The sequence below is a fragment of the Haliotis rufescens genome, unplaced genomic scaffold (genome assembly GCF_023055435.1).
Source record: "Haliotis rufescens isolate VD_foot unplaced genomic scaffold, xgHalRufe1.0.p SCAF_1, whole genome shotgun sequence".
Lineage (NCBI taxonomy): Eukaryota > Metazoa > Mollusca > Gastropoda > Lepetellida > Haliotidae > Haliotis > Haliotis rufescens.
In genome coordinates this window covers 28,812,383-28,833,732 of record NW_025963779.1, presented here as the reverse complement: position 1 = coordinate 28,833,732, position 21,350 = coordinate 28,812,383, and the positions used below count along the sequence as shown (strand labels likewise).

The 21,350-nt window shown below is 43.0% G+C and overlaps 1 protein-coding gene across 2 annotated transcripts; it reads left to right on the top strand.

Moving 5' to 3' along the window:
- The first annotated feature begins 2,351 nt into the window (after positions 1-2,351).
- LOC125378602 (hillarin-like) lies at positions 2,352-18,753 on the top strand. Of its 2 annotated transcripts, none has more exons than XM_048394264.1 (10): positions 2,352-2,569; positions 5,927-6,039; positions 6,852-6,965; positions 7,496-7,722; positions 8,699-9,803; positions 14,015-14,174; positions 14,767-14,931; positions 15,483-15,769; positions 16,595-16,780; positions 18,400-18,753. In XM_048394264.1, exons 2-10 carry the CDS (start codon positions 5,989-5,991, stop codon positions 18,472-18,474), a joined length of 2,370 nt encoding a protein of 789 aa, XP_048250221.1. In that variant the 5' UTR covers positions 2,352-2,569; positions 5,927-5,988; the 3' UTR covers positions 18,475-18,753. The 2 variants fall into 2 exon arrangements, with proteins under 2 accessions (XP_048250221.1, XP_048250220.1); XM_048394263.1 differs by having other exon boundaries at positions 2,353-2,569; positions 5,942-6,039.
- Positions 18,754-21,350: the final 2,597 nt, after the last annotated feature.

Here is a 21,350-nt window from a genome sequence, read left to right as displayed (position 1 = left end):
CCGCTGCCGTGTGTCCAAAAAAAGACTGACTTTAAAAATATCCACCAATAAGTATTTGATAGTCAATTACACACAAATTCATTCTACAGCTGGCATTCCAGGACAGGACATTTCCCCAGCAGCTGATACCTGCCATAAGGCTGACTCCGGGGTAACGGAAAAGGGGATCGTGTGTTACCTATGCCAATACCTTGGATTGGGCATACTAGGTCCCTCCCCACTCACTCACTCACGCACGCACGCACGCACGCACGCACGCACGCACGCACGCACGCCCGCACTCAGACACCCATCCACCCACCACTCACTCACCCACTCACTCACTCTCACTCATTTTCCTTGGGCCTGATCCCCGCTAAAAGCCCCGAGTGTCTGCCCCACCCCCACCCCCACCCCCACCCCCACCCCCACCCCCGCCCCCGCCCCCACACCCACACCCACACCCTCTACCGTACAAAAACGTACATCTACAACCAATTCACTTGAACATGGAGATACTTTCATTTATTTATTGATCTGAATATGCTTAATGTGTTATTTGCAAGTTTTCTGAATTATAACTCTTTGCACAACATAAATCACTTGACTACCTGGTACTTAAGATTCGTAAGAGTTTGTTCATGTCTCGGTCGCAATGGGTCTTTACTGGGCGTGCCTTAGACCGACACAGTGGTGAATGCCGGTTATGGGCTGTTAAAAAGGAGTTGATAATTGATTGTATTCGGTCAACAAGGCATTACACCTTGACTACAGTCATACACAGTTATCTAAACATTGCCTATTCTGTAACAAGAATGTCAAACTTGCCTCTCCGGTTATGCGTACGGTTATTATGGTTGCCTTTTGAATAAAACATATAGCGCAGGCAATGACGAATAAACATAACGGGCTCGCCTTTGTACTGAGTAAATGTGACGCACAGGTATTTCTGGCAGAGTGAGGTGTGGTGAGGTGAGGTGAGATGAGATGAGGTGAGGTGAGGTGAGGTGAGGTGAGGTTGTGGGGTGAGGTGAGGTGGGGTGGGCTGGGGTGGGGTGGGTTAAGGTGAGGTGAGGTGAGGTGAGGTGAGGTGAGGTTGTGGGGTGAGGTGAGGTGGGGTGGGCTGGGGTGGGGTGGGTTAAGGTGAGGTGAGGTGAGATGAGATGAGGTGAGGTGAGGTGAGGTGGGGGGGTGAGGTGAGGTGGGGTGGGGTGGGGTGGGGTGGGGTGGGTAAAGGTGAGGTGAGGTGAGGTGAGGTGAGGTGAGATGAGGTGAGGTGAGGTGAGATGAGGTGAGATGAGGTGAGGTGAGGTGGTGGGGTGAGGTGGGGTGGGTTAAGGTGAGGTGAGGTGAGGTGAGGTGAGGTGAGGTGAGGTGAGGTGAGGTGAGGTGAAATGGGGTATATGTCGCGTCCAAGATTATAACGACGTGCATGCACGAATGTGTGTGTGCGTGTGTGTGTGTGCATGTTTGTGTGTGTGTGGCTGCTTGTACTAGTCCGGACTGATGCCGATTTTATAGTGCTAGCCCACTGAGATAGCATGCCGCAGTTTAACATGGATAACCCAATCAGACACAGTATACTGACCCTTAATGCCGGGCGCCAGGTAAGGTAACAACACGTACCATCTTTTAACGTCTTTTGGCTGACGTGGCCACGGATCTAACCCCAGACATTCCGCTCTCCGGGCGGACGCTCTACCACTAGACCACAGAGTGTGTGAGAGGGTGGGTGACTGAGTTGGTGACCTAATGGGTGGATGGTCAGGTGAGTGCGTGCATGGGTGGTGGGAAATAGTGAGTGAGTATATTATATCTCTTACTTTGAGTATGGTCTTATGAGTCCTTTTTATCAATCTATCAGCAGTATCACGACTTAAGGATACCATTAACGAAACACAATCTTTCCAAGTGAAGAATTGAAACCGAGTACAACAAACAAACTGTTCGAAGGCATTAACCGCAAGGCCACCCCAACACATAAACAATGAAATAATAATTTAAAAAATAATAAATAAATGAATAAATAAATAAATAAATAAATAAATAAATAAAATAAAATGAAATGAAACGAAACGAAACGAAACGAAACGAAACGAAACGAAACGAAACGAAACAAAATAATAAAGCGACAAAACCATTTCTAATCCAATAGAAATATCTGCATTAAGCAGAGACGATTGTACGATTCCGACTATATCATGTGCATGAGTTTATGAATCAATAGCCCATTTCTGGTGTTCCCCGCCGTGATATTGCTGGAATATTGCTAAAAGCGGCGTAAAACCATACTCACTCACTCACCCACTCACTCACTATGAATCGATAGTAATGATACTACGTAACTGACTCCTTTGTCGAATCAGAAAGTGTTCATAGTCGTACCAGGACAATGTGAAGCCAGCCACCAGACGGACCAGATAGTTTACGGTAGTTCCGTCGCGAGTCTCCTTGTTATAGTTGTAGCTACGAGACCCAGCTATTCAGCTGCCTGGCACGGTGTGGTGTTTACTGTTTAATGTCCATGTGTGTGAACGTACAGGGGTGTGCAGCAGCGTTATCTCGTTGGAAGTTACATGAAACACAGAGGGTAAGTCATACATGTTTAGATACCGTATGCTACAGATTACAGAAAATGTCTGGTGGGGAATTCCGAAAAAAATGAGTGAGTGAGTGAGTGTGGTTTTACCCCGCTTTAAGCTATATTTCAGGAATGTTATTGCTGGAGACAAAATGAATTGGATTCATACATTGTACCATGATGGGAACCGAAGTTTACAGAACGGATATTTACAGAATTTTGCAAAAAGGGATCTGATTGTAGTTAGGCCATGCGTTACACTCTGTCTCACAATTTTCAGAACAACTTGGTGATAGTTTGTAGCAATGGGAGTCTATCTGCCTCCAGGAATACTTTTTGCCAAACATGTTGCTCATGAACTTTCTAGCGGTACGGATGGCACAGTCGTCTAAGGCGCCGCAATTCGCTGTGCAAAGTTGCGTCCCTTGGGCACGCCAGAAACCTATGATCGTGGGTTTGAATCCAGGTTCTCCCCGATTATGTGTCTAGGTGAGTCAGCTCGTGCTCGTGGGTTTCACCAAAATGGTCAACGTCTGAGACATGCATCACTTCGGACTTTCTTCCTGCATAAAGCTGACACGCGGCGATAACAGGAATACTGTTCAAAGCGGCGTTAAACCCAACTCACTCACATCCATCCACTCACTCACTCACTCACTCATTAGACGTATGACCAGGAGACAGGAACACCTCCCGTTTGTCAGAGCAGCCAGTGAACAACAGAACCTTCCTCTTTGATCTAAACTATCTTTTTATCTCAAATTAAAGGGTTTCAATTTAGAATATTATCTGAGCTTTCCTTTGTTCTCTTTTGTATTATCATATTATTGGGTATATCCAAGTAGGATATACCATGTTGTTTATAAATCTGTGCCATATAGTCTTCAGAAATGGGATGGACTAAATACGATAACCAACAGGAAACACAACACTGAACTACTTATCGCAAACCAACCTATACTGAACGAGTGAACGTGCGCAATCAATATTGCGAGTTAAGTGCAAATTGGGCAAGCTCTTTAGTGATGGAGACTTAATAAGAATTATGGGTTCGAATTAGCGGGAAATAGAAACTGTTGAAACGGTAGGCAAGGCGACGTTACACACGCAATGCAAAGTCAAAAGTTTTAGCGCAAAGGTGAAGAGAGGAATTAAATTTGAAAGAGATTGTACTTGAAACTAATCGTGATCCATAGTCCCCACTTCAACATCGACTTCTGTAAACCCAATCTGTTTTGGACGCACTTAGCCTGTCATACTTGACACGCCCGTATCCAGGCGTTGAGTTGATATCACCAAGTTGACGTCTTTATCTCATTGCTGCTAGCGAGGACTCTGTTAGTAGTTACTGTCTATAAGGAAATCCGCCTCAAACACCCCAGACGTAGGGACATAATAAAAATAATAATGTTTCTTAAAGGTGTTTTTACAAATAGGTAAATTGGGTGTTTTTAGTATATTTTGTTCAGGGTCTGAAAATTCGTCAGCAATCACGTCGGCTGGGTGGAAACAAGAAAAGAACAATCTCATAGCAATGGACCAAAACTTAAACCGTGTCGTTACTGAAAATTTACAAATAGCCTTGAAATCAGCCTACTACACGATACGTTATAAATTACACTCACAATGTTGAAATACATAGTTACAGCTCTGTATTGCTTTATGGTGCATATCATACTGTACCCAGGTTTATCCCCGAGCGCGCCTTAATAAACTGTCTGTTTGCCTGACACTTGGTGCCATGATTGTCATTATAAATATTTAGATGTACAACTTATAATTAGACTATCAGCAGCAGTTCAAGGAGACATTTAATCCTGAAAACAAGAGACAAGTTCAAGGAAAGCGCCACGCTTTCTTAAGATGTTAAGGCCAATTCGTCATTTTGCCACAGTGAATGATCCCACGATGGGAACCACTTACTTCACCTCAAAACGAGGACTTAGGACACGATTTTGAAAATCAATCTTCAGAAACATAAGCAGTCCGTTCTCAATGACTTTTGAGTAAATTTTTCAAGTTAAAAATGTTTTAATGTGTATGTAATGCCAGCTCGTGTCAATATGTCATGTACAATGTATGTGTACGCGAATAAAGATGAATGGTCGTTGCTTTTCGTTTCGTCTTCCGTCTAACCTTTTGTACTTTGTGTAATCCGGATCTCGCCGCAAACCGGACCGGTCCGTCCGAGTTCGAACTGGACAGACTCCACTGTATGTGAAGGTTGTTTAATTTGTTTTGCTGTCGTGTGTAATTTCAACCTTGTGTTAATGATGTCGGTTTAATATTCCAAGTACAAGTAACCTATCCTAGATTGATAACGTCAGTGTTATAGGGCTGTTTATATACCTATCTCTGTCACAAGAAGTATGGGGGCGGTCGGGTAGCCTAGTGGTTAAAGCGTTCGCTCGTCACGCCGAAGAACCGGGTTCTATTCCCGACATTTGTGAAGCCCATTTCAGGTGTCCCCCGCCGTGATATTGCGGGAATATTGCTAAAAGCGGCGTAAAACTATACTCACTCACTCACAAGAAGTATGGACTAAGTCCCCACTTTTCAGAACCCACATTGGCTGTAACCATACCGTTACAGTGAGGGCACCAGGTCTTCCCCCAGCGGGTTGCCACTCCTGCCCTCCCGGAAAAATCCACCATGAGTGAAGGTCAAGGTCGAAATACTTATTTGAACATATCTTTCGTTACCATTTAACGGAACGGTATCACATGTTTCATGGTTGAAATAAATCACAAGCACAACTGCCTTCCGCCATGCAATTCACCAATATATACTGCTCAATTATGTGTAGGGCTAGTAAGTTATTACATGATGTTACAAAACTGAATAACGACTTATTAAACTGTGTACTTGTGTTTATTTAACTTCCATACGCATCAGTGCCTTGACAACAGCGAATACTGCTCGCATGAAAACATATCCAAGCAATTAGTGACATTCAGTCCTCACCTGGACGCTCAGAATATTCTATCAAACCTTTAGTCGTTTATTTCTGGTATTATAGGCAACCAACATACAAGCACTCATAAACAAACTGTCATATTTAGTTACAATGTCCTGATCAAAGTCATATATCCACTTGATAACGTTGATTCGTGTCTGAACAATTTTACGTCAATTTGTTGGAAAAGAAACTCAGTACCTTGACGGCACGCTAGCACTAGGATGACTAGAAAATCCTAATCTGTCTATACGGTAGAGTGCGTGTCGGACGACCTGCTATTACAGCAGTAATACATGCACTGGCAACAGAGACAACATTGTGTCGGGGCACTGCATGCATGAATCAATTGAACTGCTGTTGCCGATTCATATAGAGTGTTTATAGTAACCTCTTTATTATGTACACAGTAAACTGCATTTCAGCGGGTCCATGTTAACGGCTTGAGGATCGCCGTGTGTTGGTCTCCATCATGGGGTGTGGATCCAGCAACGCCTTGACGGATGATCCGGACATATCCGAGGTAGGTTCATACACCCAGCCATCAGATACTGAAACATTAATAGTTAGAAGGATCTTTGTAATCCTGTTACACGTGGACATGTCACACATGGTCAAACATGTTTTAACGGTATTTTTATGTTCAGCTTAGCAATGGTTTGATCAGTTAAATAGGTATCAAAATAAACTGCCAGCAAAAGAAAGAATACAACCATGTTTGATGGTAGCTAAAAAGAGACAAACATGAAATGCTTATTCAATGGTGATGTATTTGATACGGGTATCACAGTTGTGTTTTGTGGTCTTGCGTTTGAAGTGTTTCGACAACTGTTTTCAGCCTAGTTTTTTAGTCAGATCCAATTTTCAGGCGTACATGTCTTTCGCCCGGGCGGTCGGGTAGCCTAGTGGTTAAAGCGTTGGCTCGTCACGCCGAAGACCCGCGTTCGATTCCCGACATGGGTACAATGTGTGAAGCCCATTTCTGGTGTGCCCCGCCGTGATATTGCTGGAATATTGCTAAAAGCGGCGTAAAACCATACTCACCCACTCACTCTTTCGCCCGGCGGTTTTTGTCTGGGTTTAAATTTAAAAGTGGACAGGCGAAGTGACAGCCCCAGGAACTGTGTTTTAATCCGTTCAAAAGGTAGCTTTGTTTGAATGCTAATTAAAGTGTTACTAATAGTACGTAACGATACTATATGATTGTACACGTAACAGTACATGGTGGCTTTACGGGTTTCACACAAGACACTAAACCCAACATCAAGACATACACCGTTAACAGTGCAGTGCAGCATAGTGAATCTGCATCTGACCCTGATGACTTTATTACAGATCGAAGTTCCAGATTCAGAGGATGGATACCCAAAACCAAAACCACCAACATCAAAGAAGAAAGATATATTCGACGCGGAGGATTATAAGGAAATTGACCAAAATGCTTCCAAAGTAACCAAAGATATTTATTGTTGTTACTAATGTTTTCGTAATTCTCTGTCTGGAGTAGTTTATTATGTTAGGATATGATTTTACTTTGTAATCCGCGGTACATGCTCTTCCTGTATACACGCACCGTATCCATGTTTGATCATATCTACAAAACAAATCTCTTCTCTGACTAAAGGGACACAGATGGCCAAGGCATTTCGCTGTGCAGTTTTGTGTCCCTTTCTCATTGGTGATGGGTGTTCGAGTCTCAGATTCGTATCAGTAATGATTCTAGATATGTCAGCACCACACCAGATCGCGTGGGTTCAACCTGACGTCCACTACCTCAGTTACTTTGGAATTTCGTCCCATATCAAATCGTGATATAACTGAAATTGTATTAAAATCGCCTTTTAAATTCAACTGATTACCTTCATAGGGTTCCTTGACCTTTTATATTAAAAAGAAACGCATGGTAGCTTTTGTGTGTGAATTAACGAACATTCCTTAACAACCATGACCGTGCCCTAAAGTCTGCTTCAACGTTACAGATTATTATTAAGGACGATACAACCTATGAGGAGCTCCTGACGACGTTGACGAAAGACTTAAAGACAGATCTGCAGAAGCTCCGAGCCATATTCTACCTCGTTGGGAGCCTGAATATCGAGAAACAATTCTACAAGGGCGTGACCGACCCCCACACCCCTCGTGGCCACATGAAACTCATCAAGTTGAGGAAGGGGTGGTACACGGACTTCTTTGCCCTACTTTGTAGGTAGGTGAATGTAGCCACCATTGCCATTCTTCTTGATGTGAAAGGTGAACCAATGACTGCTCCCTGCTCGCGTAGCGTTGTATTTTAAAAGGTAAGGTGAGATGAAATGGGGTTTAGTGAGTGAGTGAGTATGGTTTTACGCCGCTTTTAGCAATATTCCAGCAATATCACGGCGGGGGACACCAGAAATGGGCTTCGCACATTGTACCCATGTCGGGAATCGAACCCGGGTCTTCGGCGTGACGAGCGACCGCTTTAACCACTAGGCTACCAGACCGCCCCCGTCGCGTCCAAGATTACTGCACTTATGTTGCGACGTGCATGCACGTTTGTTTATGGGTGTGACTGCTTGTACTAGGTCGGACTGATGCCGATTTATAGTGCTAGCCCCCAATGCCTGCCATGCCGCAGTTTAACATGATTACCTCCATCAGACACAATATACTTACTCCGAACCGACCAGTCCTTGTTTTAGCCAATTAACGTCGATCGCCAAGCAGGGTAACAAGAAGTTCCATCTTTTAACGTCTTTTGGTTAGACGCGGCCGGGGATCGAACCACGGACCTTCCGCTCTTCCACTAGACCACGTAGCCGGTCCGTGTGTTAAAACATAGAAACATATGGCTAGTCAGAAACCTGTTTTGTAGTGCGCTATATTATACTATTAAGTGTTGTGGGTATCTTCACATCCGTGTGGAGTTCCTCAAACAGGGTCAAATATCCAATGATCATATTTAAGCATCTAAAGGGATTCGGACTGCAGCACGAATTTTCTTAGCATTTTAAACATTAATATATCTTATAATGCACCGCTAGGGAATTAAAATATTCACATCATCATTACGAGTGATTCTTTTCAAGTCTTGCACAGACCATGATTGTGTGAAGAAAAAATTACAGAGACAACGATTACAGGAAATGTAAATATTGTTCAAGAAACAAAGTCCTGTACTTTCAAATCAATCCTAATTCCAGGGCTGCTGGCTTGCCATGCGTGATTGTCCACGGCAAGGGGAAGAGCGTGAACTATGAGGTGGGGGACAAGGATCCCAGTGACCTCTACAGTGACTGGAACGCTGTTTATGTGGACGGGGAGTGGAGGCTGGTACATGCGCTGTGGTCCTACACTGGCATCATGGGCTACGATGCTGGACGATGGATGAAGATCGAAGCCCAAGGTCAACAAAAGCGAGAGAAACAGCCAGCATCGAAAGGGAAACAAGTTTCTGGAATCAAAGAGTTTTGGTTCTTGACCGATCCTGACCAGTTTGTGTACTTCTGTCTTGCTGACCGTCAAGAATGGCAGCTGTTGGGCAAGCCCTGGACAGTTGACAAGTTCATGGATGTGCCTTATTTTAGACATCCATATTTCACCAGTTCTGATATGACTCTCACTAGTGACCACAAGTCTGTTCTTGTTTCTGACGGAGGTCGAACAGTTATTGCCTTTGAGCATGATACCGAATGCAAATCGGACATCACTTACGAGTTGTTTTTTGACGAAAAACGTTCTGAGGGTACCTTACCGGACAGTGTTAAACTCCCCCGCTGCGTTTTGTTTGAATCAACAGAGGAACAAAAGAAACTTTATTATCGTTTCCATGTTGTTGGTATCTATAAAACTGTTATTTATATCGGCGGAAAATCAAAATTACCAATAGTTGCATTCATGATTGACTGCAAAGAGGTGTCACAGAATAAAAACCTATTCCCAATCAATCCTGACATCGGGTTCGGCTTTGGTCGTCCGGCTAAAGTCTTTGGTCTACAATCGCTCTCTGAGTCCGAAGCAATTGTTGAAACTGTTAAAAACAAACCATGTGAATTCCACTTTAAGCTCAGTGAGGATAAACAGCTTGAGGCTAATCTCCGACATAATGACCTTGAACCAGGGAAATTACAGCAATGTGTCGAGAAGGAGACGAAAGATGACAAGGTCACATTCAAGGTCACCGTACCGGAAGACGTGGACAATGGCGAATTTGCACTGCAGATCTATGGTCAGGACAGCAAGGGAAAGGTCAATGTCGTCAACTATCTCTTGACCAACAACAAGGGGGATTTCGGGTCTGATGATGAGGTAAGTCTTTGCTTTCACCATAGCAAGAGTGTATTGTTGTACAAGTCATGTTGAGAAAAGATCTATTGTGTTACATTTGGATCCATATTACCACAATATCGGAATTATAGCCATATTACTGTGTATTGCCCTATATATAACTATACATTATTACATATCCTGCCCCACCGGTGGAACCCTTAACATGTGTTTGTGAAGTCAACCTTTGACCTATAATAACACAAAAACATATAGTACAATTCTACAATGAATTTGGAAATTACTCAATCAGAGGTTTTCAAATCACAATAAACCCCCTCTGATTGAAACAATCACATCGGAAGCTTATATTCATAGAATGGTCCTTTTTTCAGTCATTGTCGGTGGGCATATTTAAATAATTATATCTACAACTATAAGATAGCTACGCGATAAATCGCAAAGAAAAATGAAGAACGAAGTGTGGTTTATTTCACGATAAAACAGTGTTCTATCATGACTTCATTGCTTCTGTCATATGTTCGAATGACGTAATACGGTGTGAACAAACTGCTTGAGCATGGAGAGCGCTGTATTTCGTTAAAGGCTGCCGTCGGTGATTCCGTAATTCAGATCGACAACCCACTGAACACATTGTACTCAACCCATGTCGCTTCACTCAATATATTTGCTAACACCAAAGAGTTCGCGTTTTATTTAGTCATGGTAGAATGGACATGCATGTACACAAACTGTGTTTTCAATGTAGAGCTAGTTGTCTGTAGATTTAACCGCACTAAATGTAACATTTGAAACCCCACGCTGCGCGTACGGTTCCAAATTCAATTTAGGAAATAGGAAATTGCATCAGACATAATGTTTGTCTTTGATGCTTTCAAATTTGGATATGTCTTACATAAAACCTTTTAAATGGATAAACAATATATGTGAAATCGATATATGCAGATATATATCTCTGAAAATATTTCAAGTTGGTAGACACATTTTCCATTAGTATATATTAAAGCTAATGGCCTGAAACTTGGAGGAAATTAAAAACTCTGATATATATTAAAGCTTCTGTTTGCAATACAGTTTTAACACATTATTTAGATATATACTGGATAGATTCGTTTACAATCGCCAATATAACGTTATGGAAACTGCACTGCGTTGTCTCATGTTCACACTAATACATGGCCCAATACACATGTATGGCATCCTTTTAACTTCGTCTAGTATAAAGGTACGAAGCTGGTACTGTAAGGCCCTGTACGTACGGAAACCGACCCGTGAAGATCCGGGGTAGAATAGGTCTTCAGTAATCCATGCGTGCCGTAAAAGGTGACTATGTCTTGTCGAAAGAGGTGTGTGGTCAGGCTTTTATTTTTAGACTATAAATAGACGTCATTTTCAAATATATTCTGGAACAAAATATTGTTTAAGAAACACATATACCATGCTCACCACACCCTACAAATGTCACATGGTAGGCCGCTCATTATGTAGAGGTGTAGGACATATGTCAACATGAACGACGAGGACGCCTATTAAATAAAGCTTCACACCAATGGACATCTATTCGTCAAAAGGGCGATGATATGTTCTTAACAACCCCATGACTGTCTATATCGATCGTGGTTCTTCTAGGTAATGCGAAGGCAGCACCTACCCACTTCCAAGTAAAAGTCCAATGGTTTCATTGAGCTATACAAACACCTCGCTTATTCGTCCATATGTGTGAGGGAGGTTTGTTGTGTGAGCTGAGTACGCAGGTCACAGTTCTATACCTTCCACCTGAATGATCTTTGTTCCTCAACAGCGTATGAAGCGTTGAAATGTTTTGCCCTTTCATGAAAAGTCATGTTCTCTTTTCAAACGGGCAAGTGTTACCGATCGTGTTCCCTTGCATTGCATTTCTACGCGGTAATATGTTTATATTTCTCAGCGTCGATTTCAGTATGTTTGTTGGTTTGTTGTTGAACGCCGCACTCAGCAATACTCCAGCTATATGACGGCGGTCTGTAAAATAATCCAGTCTGGACCAGACAATCCAGTGATTGACACCATGCGCATCGATACGCGCAATTGGGACCGATGACATGCATCAACCACGTCAGCGACCCTGACAACCCGATCCCGTTAGTCGCCTCCTACGACAAGAATAGTTGCCTTTTACGGCAAGCATGGGTTATTGAAGACCTATTCTACCCCGATTATGTTTTTAAATGGTATTCTATTTGTCCCTTGCTAATCACCAATCAGTGTTAATTAACTGTTGGCTTCCCTTGTCAATATTTCCGCCTTTGTCATCTTATTACTTTTGTTTTTTTTACATGTAGATATATCTGCTCTCTGCATCCTAGCATCCATTCACCTGATGAAGGAGTATACTAGTACTCCGAAACGTTGTTCCTCAAGAAATAGCAGTTGACATCCATTTTCTCTCTTAATCGTGATTATCTCTTTGATATTTGTAATTATAACATAATGTTATTTTCAAAATATGTGATAACTCCACAAACTGGACCATAAATATAAGAAATCTCTTCTGAAAGCAGAGTCCTCAGTAGGTTAATGTAATAGTGAGTGAGTATTGTTTTACGCCGCTTTTAGCAATATTCCAGCAATATCACGGCGGGGGACACCAGAAATGGGCTTCACACATCGAACCCGGGTTTTCGGCGTGACGAGCGAACGCTTTACCACTGGGCTACCCGACCGCCCCTTACTGTATTACAGGCAAACTGGTTTCGGATGTGTCAGATTGATTTGAAGTGTGTGTGTGTGTGTGTGTGTGTGTGTGTGGGGGGGGGGGGGGGGGTTAAACAACCAACCCACCATTCTATTTTTATCAGTGTCAGTTGACAGCTACCACCTACATATCTGCTTGAATGTCAATCTTTTTTTCAGTAGAGAGCGTAGTTCAAAACGATTACACGATGTAGGACATTATGTTCACATATTCCTCTACGACGGACACCACAGAAAATTATCCCTGGGTCTTCCATTATATCATATATAATTATATATATATTCACAATGCAAAATATAACCAGTCTAGATTTTCCGCCGAAACAAATTCATTTCGGCGTTAAGGGCAAAGGAGCTGGGGAATTTATATGAATGGACCAATGAAAATCAGTGATGACGTCAGGTGTTTGCGAAAAAAGTAAGCATATCCTGTCCTACCGATAACACCTATCATGCTCTCAGTTTGCATAAAAAAGAATGTGTGTATTGCCTGACGCCACACAGCAGTGCAATGTAAACAAACTAGACAATCAAGTGATCGTTGAACCAGAACATCCAGTGACACGACAGTGCATTTACAGATTTAGTTGAATTATGTATGCTGTGTACAAGTGCAGATATTCTGCTGCTGATAAGTAAAGAAAAACGTTGAAGAAATATATTCGTTTTGCAGCACAGTGGGTGTCAGTTTCAAATTTTAGTCTCTGGTTAGTCAAACGTTTCTTTTGTTGGTGTCTCAGCAATGAATCTATTATCATAACATCAAGTCTTCATAGGAGGTTGTGCTACTCACAATGGAATACATTATCCTCGGGCCCGGCAGCGTAAAATGTCAGGGTATTGTTGTGTATCTTATTTGTTTGTTGTTTAACGCTGGGTGCATGAATAGTCCAGCTATATGACGGCGATCTGTAAATTATCGAGTCTGGACCATCAAATCCAGTGATTCCTATTGTGAACAACGGTCCGCGCTGTTGGATACAATGGCATGCCATCAACCCAGTCACCGAGTCTGACCACCTGTGCATTTAGTCGCCCCTGGCGAACAGCGTATGTTGCTGGCGATCTATTCAAACCCGGAATGACCACTGTTTATGTATTATTAAAACATTATCAATACTATTAGATGCATGTAAGGAGTGAGTGAGGCTTTACGCCGCTTTTAGCAATATTCCAGTAATATCACGGAGGGGGACACCAGAAATGGGCTTCGCACATTGTACCCATGTCGGGAATCGAACCCGGGTCTGCGGCGTGACGAGCGAATGCTTTAACCACTAGGCTACCCGACCGCCCCTGCAGGTAAGGAAGAGAGCATACCAACTGTACAGATAGGATAGGAAGTGTTCATGCAGGTACCGGCGTCTGCTGGTGATTGTGAATGGCTCTGGTCGGTTGGCTACCTTGATTTAATTGTTAGGTATATTGCATGTAATCGGGATACGCCCGTAAAACTCATTTTTAATATTAATTAGCGCTTAAACTGTCGCTTGCTTCAGAAGCGAATTCGGAAGCAACTGAAAGAGGCATTAAAGCATGAAGATCTGGACGAACTGGAGAAGGCAATAGAGGAGTTTGAGAAGGCGGACCTGTCTGATGATGACGATGACCTTGCCACCGCCAAGAGGAAGCTCAAACGGCTGAGAAAAGGAAGTGATGGTATGACTACCTACTCGCAGTAACATTTTGTTTGTTTGTTGTTTAACGCCGCATTCTGCAATATTCAAGCCATAAGACGGCGGTCTGTAAATAATCGAGTCTGGACCAGACAATCCAGTGATTGATATCACGAGCATCGATCTAACAGTAACAATAGCCTGGCGTTCGTGGGAGTGTACTTCACGGATTTCTATAATACACTGGTACCACGGAATATTCATTCATTCACTGATACGTTGAATACTAGTAATACAATGCTATATAGCCACTGTTAATATGAATACACAAGTCCTCTTATGTGAACAGCGTTGCTAGCTAGACTCCGAGCCGACCAGTCCTTGTTTTAGCCCCTAAATGCCGAGCACTAGGCACGGTAACAAGTGCTGTCATTTAACGTCTTTTGGTATGATGCGATCGGGGATCGAACCCACTACCTTGCGCTCTCCGGGCAGGCGCTGTACCACCAGACCACGGAGGCGGTCCTCGTCATGAAATGGGTTCAAATACATTAGTATATATTTTAGGTTACAGGTCACCTTTCGTAAGTAAGGTGCCATCACTCATCAACAAAGTTCCTGTTCCATTCGCACAGATGACGTGGACCCAGACCAGTTGTTGGCGAACTTGAAGAAAGCCATGGGCGACAAGAACCTGGAAGAGTTGGAGAAAGCCATAATTGAGTGTGAAGCAAACGGGCTTCAGGACCACGAAGATGTCATAAAGGCGAGGAAACGCCTCGTCAAACTTTATGAAAAGGGTATTTCCATTTACTGTTTTATTCTTTGAAGGAGGGCACCTGATAGTTTGTTTGTTGTTTAACGCCGCACTCAGCAATATTCCAGCTATATGACGGCGGTCTGTAAAAAATCGAGTCTGGACCAGACAATCCAGTGATTGACGTCATGAGCATCGATCCACGACAATGGGATACGATGACAATCATCAGCCAAGTCAGCGAGCCTGACCACCCGATCCGTGTGTCGCCTCTTACGACAAGCATAGTCGCTTTTTCCGGCAAGCATTGGTTGCTGAAGACCTATTCTACCCCGGATCTTTACGGGTCTCCATTGATGTCAAAGACGAACATATCGCTGATCAGAGAAAAGTGTGTCGACCATTTCTTTGTCCGTTTTTTTCTAATCCACGGCTGATTTTGGGGTGTCCTCGGAATAACGCGTGATCTCACCAAAACGATATCCCCTATTTACATTTTATGAAAGATCAAAATATACCACATGTCAATGTATCAAGATTATGACCAACGCAAAAGAATATATCATCCTATAGTTATGCACGTTTTTTCCACAGCGGCAGAGAAAGCGATGAAGGAGAATGATGTGAAGGAAGTTGAGCGACTGCTGAATCGCTCCCGGAAGTCACCCGTGGCCCCTGAACTCGATGACTCAGAGGTGATGATGCGAGCCGAGCGCTACCTGTACCAGCAGAAGAGGCTTCAGAAGTATCTGAGTGTCGTCCTGGAACTCAAGCCATCCACCGTGTCGGAGATCCACCGCTACAACCACCCCACCGTGCACAGCCACGACTCCGTCATGGCGACCTATATACTGCTGGGCGAGAAGAAGGCAGATCTCCAGGTGGGACAAGGAAGGCAGCTAAAGTTGTTTTTTTGTATTATTTTACAGATTTTGTTTTCGAAACCTTTGTGTCGGTGGTCTCAGTTAAAAAGAACTGCAGAAACAATGTTTTTTAGGCATCTCTTTGAAATATAGTTTTGCTACTTGTTTGTTTGTTTGTTGTTTAACGCCGCAATATTCCATCTGTATCACGACGGTCTGTAAATAATCGAGTCTGGTCCAGACAATCCAGTGATTGACATCATGATTTTTGTGTGTGAGTGTGTGTTGTTTAACGCCGCACTAAGCAATAATCCTGCAATATGACTGCGGTCTGTAAATAATCGAGTCTGGACCAGACTTTCCAGTGATTGACATCATGAGTATCGATCCACGCCATTGGGATACGATGACATGCATCAACCAAATCAGCGAGCCTGACCATCCGATCCCATTAGTCGCCTCTTACGACCATGGGTTGCTGAAAACCTATTATACCCCGGATCATCACGGGTCTGACACCATGAGCATCGACCTATAAAATTGGGATATGATGACATGCACCACTTAATGAAGTTCATTTTTCAATTACTGAAATTTGGTATTTTAAAATAGTGTTCTTATGATGGGACATTTTGTTATAAGACTTCAATCGGTACACATCTCCTGCAAAATGTTCGTCGCTTCTGAAGTTTTTAGCGTGGATTATCTTCTAAATACAAATTTTATTTTTTTCCCCAACAATGCTAAAAAATTTTGGCATGAATGGTGTATGGGTATTTTGAAAGTATAAGAATCCAAACTAAACATTTTGCATTTCAAATAAGGATGTTTGTATTGATTCAGATATGGCAGCGAGTACAGACGATGCTTCGTCTCCCTGGTAGAAGGGGCATCATCATCCGCATCAAAAACTTCAACGTTGGAGATCTCAGTACATGGCGTGCCAAACAGGCCAAGCGGTTGTTGGATAGATATACCGTGGACGGTGTCCGAGTGGTCAGTGCGGGGGCGGCCGCCTTCTATGTGTGGGTACGTAGCTCGGACACCTGTCATCACTATTTGTTCTGGATACCTAAATTCAGTGAACTTGGAAACCGAGGTTGTCAAACTATTATTGTCAGTTGTTGGGTAGACGTTTGATTGACCTACTTTAATTCTTCTATTTATTTTATGATTCGGTAAATGTCAACCTGAATGTGAAATTAAGGTCAAGGTCAGTAGGAAAACATGGCGGTAACGTTATAGAATATTTTGTTCTTGTGTCAAATCAGATGGAACAGAAAAAACAACAACAGTTTTACCCTTTTCTGTCGGCAAGGACATTACTGTCAGGCCTAGTTTGACAAATATACCCAACATATGGATCGTTCCATATTCAGAGGTGTTATTTGCTAAAAGCAGTGTCCATTGTACGGTGACTATAACATGGTCAAAAGTCGATGTGGCGTTAAGATGTTGCTACCCAACGTGACGCCAAGCTTTACAACAGATATCAAGATGTTAAGTCTCATGGCGATATATCAGATCTCAAGATATCGTTAAATTGCCCACTAGATCTCAAGAAATTCTATGAAGATGTACTACCCGGAAAACATTTATAGGACAGATTTGGTCGTCTTCCAACTGGGCAAGTTTCATAATATATACCAATCGATTATGAGGTTGAACATTATATAGATGGGACCGGTGAAGATCCAGGGTAGAATAGGTCTTCAGCAACCCATGCTTGCCGTAAAAGGCGACTATGCTTGTCGTTAGAGGCGACTAACGGGATCAGGTGGTCATGCTCGCTGACTTGGTTAATCGTATCCCAATTATGGTGATCGATGCTCATGGTGTCAATCACTGGACTGTCTGGTCTAGACAATTATTTACAGACCGCCATCATATAGCTGGAATAGTACTGAGTGCGGCTTTAAACAACAACAAAAGAAAACATAAAACGTTATACATCTTGGTGGGTATTAAATGGTAAGAAATATGCATGGATTGATAACAGGCTGGTTATGTTATCGTATTGCAATGTGTGGGAGCGTTGACAAAACTCCTCAAATTGGGCATACACATGTTACAGGTGATTTTGTATGAACACAATGAAACATCCCATTTGACATTCTGGTGAGGTTGTGGGATGCTGTTAGGTCGATGCTCATGATATCAATTGCTGGATTGTCTGGTCCAGACTCGATTATTTACAGACCGCCGTTATAAAGCTGGAATATTGCTGAGTGCGGCGTTAAACAACAAACCAACCAACCAGTCAACTTTATATAGATGTTAGTGAAGGTCTTATTTCGGGATAATTGGGGGGCACGGGTGGCCCAGTCGTCTAAGGCGCCGCAATTCGCGGTGCAGAGTCGCGTCCCTTGGGCAAGCCAGAAACCTATGGTGTTGGGTTCGAATCCCGGTTCGCCCCGATTATGTTTCTAGGTTTGTCAGCACCATACCCGTGCTCGTGGGTTTCACCGAAGTGGTAAACGTCTGAGACCTGCATCACTTCGGGCTTTCCTCCCACATTAAGCTGACACGCCGTGATATAACTGGAATACTGTTAAAAGCGGCGTTAAACCCAACTCACTCACTCGGGATAATTGGAATTAGTTGTCAGTTTCAGCGACTTTCTCATGGTTGACGTCTTACAATTTCAGAGCTCTAACATCGTGGTGGAAGCCTTGACTCCGCCAAAGGAAGAGGATGAAGATGAGGATGAAGATGATGAGTGATGAAAGCAGCAGCATAATAGGCTAGTTCGACACTGATATTAAATATGCAGGGACCTGCGCATTCACGTGTTTCCACGCTTTGCGTCACAGTTCACGAAATCACCTTCGATGTCATTGTGTACTCCTCAGGGAGCTGATCATACATTAAAAACTGACTCGTTGTCAGGAATAGGTGAGGTGACATGGGGTTTATGTCCCGTTAAAGATTGTTACACTTATGTAGCGACCTACGTCGTGCATATGGTTGTGTGTGTGTGTGTGTGTGTGTGTGTGTGTGTGTGTGTGCGTGTGCGTGCGTGCGCGCGTGTGTGTGTGTGTGTGTGTGTGTGTGTGTGTGTGTGTGTGTGTGTGTGTGTGTGTGTGTGTGTGTGTGTGTGTGTGAGTGCGTGCGTGCGTGCGGGTGTGTGCGCGCGTGCGGGTGTGTGTGTGTGCGTGTGTGCTTGTACTAGACCTGACATTTCGGTTTTACAGTGCTGGCCCACTTAGATACCATGCCTCAGTTCAACATTATTACCCCAACTGAGAAACTCAGAAACAAACTCCGTGCCGTCCAGTCCGTGTGTTATCGCGTTACTGCCGAGCACCGTGCAGGGCAACAACAAGTACCATATTGTAACGTCTGTAAAGACGCGGCAGGGGATCGAACACCGACCTTATGCTCTCCGGGCAGACGCTCTATCCACTTCACTACAGCGGTGGTCTGTCAGGGATAAGTGTTGTATTCTGTACATCGCGCTTCTGAAGTGAAAGGGTACATGGAGGCTGACATTGGTTTCTCCCACACATCATGTGTTGGGTAGCCCAGTGGTTTATGCGTTCGCTAGTGACTTACAGGGCCCCAGTTCAATTCCCTGCATGCTTGGTGTCTCTTACTGAAAGAATAGTACGAAACTTTTGTTTTTATTGATCCGATGAAGTATTTATTTAAGGTATTATAAGGTAAGGTACATCAAAACCAACACATCTGTGATAAAAGTTTATTATATTGGTATTGTTGCATTGTCATTATCATGTAGATTTATTCACATATACACATGATCTACATGTATATATTTCGTTACTTATGTCTTGTTGAAGAAATCAATACACAAATAGCTGTTCGACGTGTTTCTCTTTCTTTGAACTACTTGTACGTACAAGGAATCTGATGTTATCTGAGGTATGAGCTGTTCCAGGAATATTTTTCTTAAAGTAATGGCGTTCATAGAAACGGTACCATTCCCAGTGAAGTTGTCGGGATTAACTTTCAAGATTATTATTAAAAAAAACTTACGTTGGGGAGTAGCGTCCTAAATGTGTATACAGTAGAACAAGGATATAACGAACACGGGTATAGCGAACAAACGGATACAACGAACTGTTAAAAAATCCCCGATTTATCTTCTATACAAGTCATTGCTGCAATTACGTGTATTGTGTTTTGTTTGTTGAAGATTGCGGACGTTTCCGAGCGAAAACGTATATAACGAACAACGGATATAACGAACTGATTTCTCTGGTCCCTTGTAGTTCGTTATATCCATGTTCTACTGTATGTAGATTTTCCTCGTAGTAACTTTCCGGTAAGCAGTATGTTCGGAAGAACAGGTTTCGGATTAACAGGGTTTCACTGTATGAGTTTGGGCACTATTATCTAACTAGTGTTCATTGATCGCGTGCCTACATTACACAGGACAGAGTCTCGTTTTATCACAGACGTTACAAGGGACTAGATAACCGGTCACATATAACACGTGGTTGGTGAGTGAGTTGGGTTTAACGCCACTTTGAAGAGTATTTCAGTTAATGTATCACTGATAACTGAAACGTGATACATTAACTGAAATACTGTCCAAAGTGGCGTTCAGCACAACTCACGCCACTTTGGACAGTATTTCAGTTAATGTGTTACGAAACCCGTGAAGATCCGGGATAGAATATGTCCTTAGCAACCCCTGCTTGCCGTAAAAGGCGACTCTACCGACAAATATGTTCGATGCTTTCGTAAAATCTGTTGTGAAAGAGGAGCTATTAAATTTACAATAATTTATTTCTACCCAGGTTTCCCTCTTCCTATGTGCATAGCAAACGTACCCCACCCCCACCCCACCCCACCAACTAGATCGGGTGGTCATCACTGATATCACTGATAACTGAAACGTGATACATTAACTGAAATACTGTCCAAAGTTGCGTTCAGCACAACTCACGCCACTCTGGACAGTATTTCAGTTAATGTGTTACGAAACCCATGAAGATCCGGGATAGAATATGTCTTTAGCAACCCCTGCTTGCCGTAAAAGGCGACTCTACCGACAAATATGTTCGATGCTTCCGTAAAATCTGTTGTGAAAGAGGAGCTATTAAATTTACATTAATTTGTTTCTACCCAGGTTTCCCTCTTCCTATGTGCATAGCAAACGTACCCCACCCCCACCCCACCCCACCAACTAGATCGGGTGGTCATCGTTGACATCATGAGCATCGATCTACTCAATTTGGAATACAATGACGTGCATCAACCAAGTCAGCGAGCCTGACCACTCCATCCTGTTAGTCGCCTCTTACAAGAAGGACAGTCACCTTTAACGGCAAGCATGGGTTGCAGAAGACCTATTCTGACCCGGATAGTCCCGGGTGTTGTTTAAGTAGGTCTTTCGTATGTAAAAAAAATATTATAATTGTAAATTATTACCGTTTCACTATGAGCAATGCAATTTCAAGGCGAAAAGAGCGAAGATATTGTGTTGATTCAGTGGTTATTGTGACCTTGCCGTTGGCGGCTAAAGTAATGGTATTTCTTGTAATATGAGCGGTGAGGTGAGGTGAAATTGGGTTTAGTGTCGCGTCCAAGATTATTGCACTAATATAGCGACGTGCATGCACGTGTGTGTGTG